This window comes from Triticum dicoccoides, chromosome 6B, assembly GCF_002162155.2.
Source record: "Triticum dicoccoides isolate Atlit2015 ecotype Zavitan chromosome 6B, WEW_v2.0, whole genome shotgun sequence".
Lineage (NCBI taxonomy): Eukaryota > Viridiplantae > Streptophyta > Magnoliopsida > Poales > Poaceae > Triticum > Triticum dicoccoides.
Genome location: NC_041391.1, coordinates 16,649,217 through 16,653,013, shown reverse-complemented (window position 1 = coordinate 16,653,013; position 3,797 = coordinate 16,649,217). Strand labels below are relative to the sequence as shown.

Sequence of the window (3,797 nt, the reverse complement as noted above, 5' to 3'; positions counted from 1 at the left end):
AACAATTGGATGAAGGCGACCCGATGGTAGATACACGTCAAATCCGAGTGTTGCTGACCGTTGGATCTTCCCATTACTTCACTAGATTCTGCCACGTGTACTCTCTACAAGATTCTGTGGTTTGATTTAAGCCATATGGACATTAATTTTGCAAAACTTAAAGTACACTTCTACTTTATTCTAGACTCCTCCATACTCACACTCTCCTAAAAAAATTCTTGTCCAAACTATCATTCATTTTTACTCTTATTCAAGGTCATGTACTTTCATAAATCATACTTATCATTGCAGATAGAACACTAGCTTTATAATAGCCAGGATAGATACCTAGACAAAACACGCTCGATATATTTTTACGTGCTTTTGCATCTTATATGTCATGTATATGCCTCACAATTCCATTTGCATTTATAGTTAATACAATAACATATGTCTATCTCTGGTTGTAATTTGTTTATATGAGCACTGACGTGCTTTGCACTTATAACTTACTAGTAGGCTTAGTTTGGCTATGACTAGAACCTATAGGTACACTTAAGAATCTTGATTCATTATGGAAGAGATCGCAAAATAGTGTAAGGTTCCATAGGGAAAATAGTGTAAGATTCTATAGGGAAACATAGATCATATATAGTAGTAGTAAGTGTCGATAAATTACCATGTTTGCTGACCAAACCAACAAACTTGAGACACCATCTTTCCTTTTTTGGGTGTGTGCTCCGACCCGCTAGCTAGCAAACGTTTGCTGGCTAGTCGTGTCCTTTGTTTTGGCATATGTGTTGTTCATTTGCTAGGCAGGTCTACATAGACTTTTGATCCGTATTTTGCTTTTAATATAATGGATATGGATATATAGATAGAAGATACATAGATATATAGATAAAGTAGAATGGATAGATAGATAATAGATATAATAGATAGATAAATACATAGACTTTTGAGCGTGTAAAGGTCCAACCCGCCGCCCAACATGTCCATGTGGAGCTTCCACTGGAAGTTTCCATCCTCAATCGAAAGAGATACATCAATAAAGAAATATGTTTGCCCATCGCCATTGCTGCTCTATGTGTGCCACCTATAAATAGTGTATGGCAAGGTCGACAGAGCCATTCCAAGCAATGCATAGCATCCTCAGCAGCAACAACAACACAGGCCACAAAATCCCAATGTCATCCCCGCTGGAAATGGGTTCATCTTCAGCATTGGGAGAGAAACCACACATCGTGTGCCTGCCGGCGGCTGCGCAAGGGCACATCAACCCAATGCTCGATGTTGCCAAGATGCTCCACGCCCGCGGCTTCTACATCACCTTCGTCAACACCGAGTACGACCACGCCCGCCTTGTCCATGCGCATGGCGCGGCCGTGGTGGCCGGTGTCCCGGGGTTCCGCTTCGCCACCATTCCGGACGGCATGTCACGGTCCGACAACAACGTCACGCATGATGTCCCGTCAATCTGCAAGGCCATCACGGAGGTCTGCCTTGGGCCCTTCCGCCGCCTCCTCACGGAGCTCAACGACCCGGCAACGGGCCACCCACCCGTGACCGGCATCGTCTCCGACGTCGTGATGGACTTCTCCATGGAAGCAGCCAGGGAGCTCGGCCTCCCATATGTCCAGCTGTGGGCAACCAGCGCCGCCAGCTTTGTCGCTCTCCGGCACTGCCGCCTCCTCTTCAACCGTGGCCTCGCACCAATCAAGGACTTCAAGCAGCTGACGAACGAGTACCTTGACACGCCAGTGGAAGACTTGCCGGGCCTGCGTAACATGAGGTTCAGGGACTTCCCGACCTTCATACGCAGTCCGGCCCCGGATGACTACATGTTGCATTTCACGCTCGGGATTGTAGAGCGCGCGGTCAGCGCATCGGCACTGATCATCAACACCTTCGATGACCTCGAGGGAGAGGCGGTGGCGGCCATGGAGGCGCTCGGCCTGCCCAAGGTCTACACCATTGGCCCGCTCCCGCTGCTGGCGCCGAGCTCAAACATCAGCATGAGCTTGTGGAAGCAGGAGGAGGAGTGCCTGCCGTGGCTCGACGACAAGGAGCCTGGCTCCATTGTGTACGTGAACTTTGGCACCACCACCATAATGACCAATGAGCAGCTGGTAGAGTTCGCCTGGGGCCTAGCCTTGAGTGGCAAGCATTTCCTCTGGATCATCCGTCCTGGCCTCATCAGGGGCGACAGCGCGGTGCTCCCCCCGGAGTTCTCGGTCGAAACCGCCGAGTGTGGTCTCATTGCCCCATGGTGCCCACAACAGCAGGTGTTAAATCACCCGGCAGTGGGCGTGTTCCTGACACATTGCGGTTGGAACTCAACACTGGATAGCATGTGCGGCGGCGTGCCCGTCATCAGCTGGCCATTCTTCGCGGACCACCAGACCATCTGCCGGTACCAATGCACTGAATGGGGCGTTGGCATGGAGATCGACAACAATGTTCGGCGTGATGCCGTCGCAGGACTTATCACGGAGGTCATGGAGGGGCAGAATGGCAAGGTGATGAAGAAGAAGGCGCGGGAGTGGAGGGAGAAAGCGGTCAAGGCGACCAAGCCCGGCGGCTCGTCTCACCGCAACTTCGAAGAGTTGATCCATGAGGTGCTAGCTCCTACTCCTTGCCACTCTGCGTAAAGGAATAATGGTGTACCTGCTCCAATGTGTTCTTTTCTCAATCCCGGTTTTCAGAGGAGGCCGGAAAATCCCTTCTTTTGGAGGAGGCAGGAAGAAGCGGTTTTAAGAATATCTCGGTAATCATAGTAATTACCGCCCAATAAAATGAAATAAATTTTGAATTCAAAAACTTTGGTGCCAAAAATAAATGTAATTGGCCCATAGTTTTGCAATTAGTAGTTCTTGTCCTGGTGACCCGCCCACTTTGTTACTTCCCACAAGTTGATTCTAACCCGGTACCGGGCGTATGGACGAAAATGGCCACTACCACCGCGCCAAGGCCTGTGAAGTAGCAACGATTGCATACACACACCTTATTTAAACCTATTCAGAACTCAAATCAAAATTTGGTTGAAACTTTTTGGACGGTAACAGTAATTCTCAAAAGGGAATGCAAAAGCGGGAAACCAGACAGTTTTCGTAAAAACCGACCGGTAAAAAAACTGGACATGCTCCATGAGATAACTTATAAGGAGAACACACCATCGTGTTTTTAGCTACATCAGGGAGAGATGTGTGAGTGGGATTAATTATCCCGGTTTCAACGAGGTGTCAATGTTTTCGCTTAGCAATCCCATCTTGTTGGGGCGTGTGCATATGCCGCATCAAATAGTGTTGTGTTCATGGAGACGATGATACCCCCTCCCCCCAACCTCACCAATCGGATTGGATATCATGAACTTTTGTAATGAGATGCGTTTGGCCTGTGTTTGGAACGTGTATAGGACTTGCTCAACATCTGATTTCTGTTTGAAAGGTTTATGCAAGAGGAGGGTCCCTGTTGGACCGGACAAGTGGTACTCTCTCCATTCCCTTATACAAGGTCACTATGAAAAATACATTTTGCATCTATACAAGGCCACTAACAGTAATCGAGGCAAAAATTAATGATGTTTTCTCGTACTAGCAACTTGTTTAATCCTTGCATTCATGAAGTCATAATGACACTGTGCTACTTTCTTCTCATTCCTTCTTTGCATGCATGCAGGCGTATTAATGATCCCAGTTAGGCTGGTCGTAATGAGGAGTATCATATACTAGTATCACGCATATGATACTAGTGTATGATACTACTTCCGTAATGCATAGTATTATAAATTAGTATGTTAGGTTGCCTTATTAATTGCC

The 3,797-nt window shown here is 47.5% G+C and overlaps 1 protein-coding gene across 1 annotated transcript; it reads left to right on the top strand.

Moving 5' to 3' along the window:
* The first annotated feature begins 1,091 nt into the window (after positions 1-1,091).
* Positions 1,092-2,845, top strand: LOC119326135 (7-deoxyloganetin glucosyltransferase-like). The gene has a single exon (XM_037599841.1). It carries the CDS (start codon positions 1,119-1,121, stop codon positions 2,628-2,630), a length of 1,512 nt encoding a protein of 503 aa, XP_037455738.1. The 5' UTR covers positions 1,092-1,118; the 3' UTR covers positions 2,631-2,845.
* Positions 2,846-3,797: the final 952 nt, after the last annotated feature.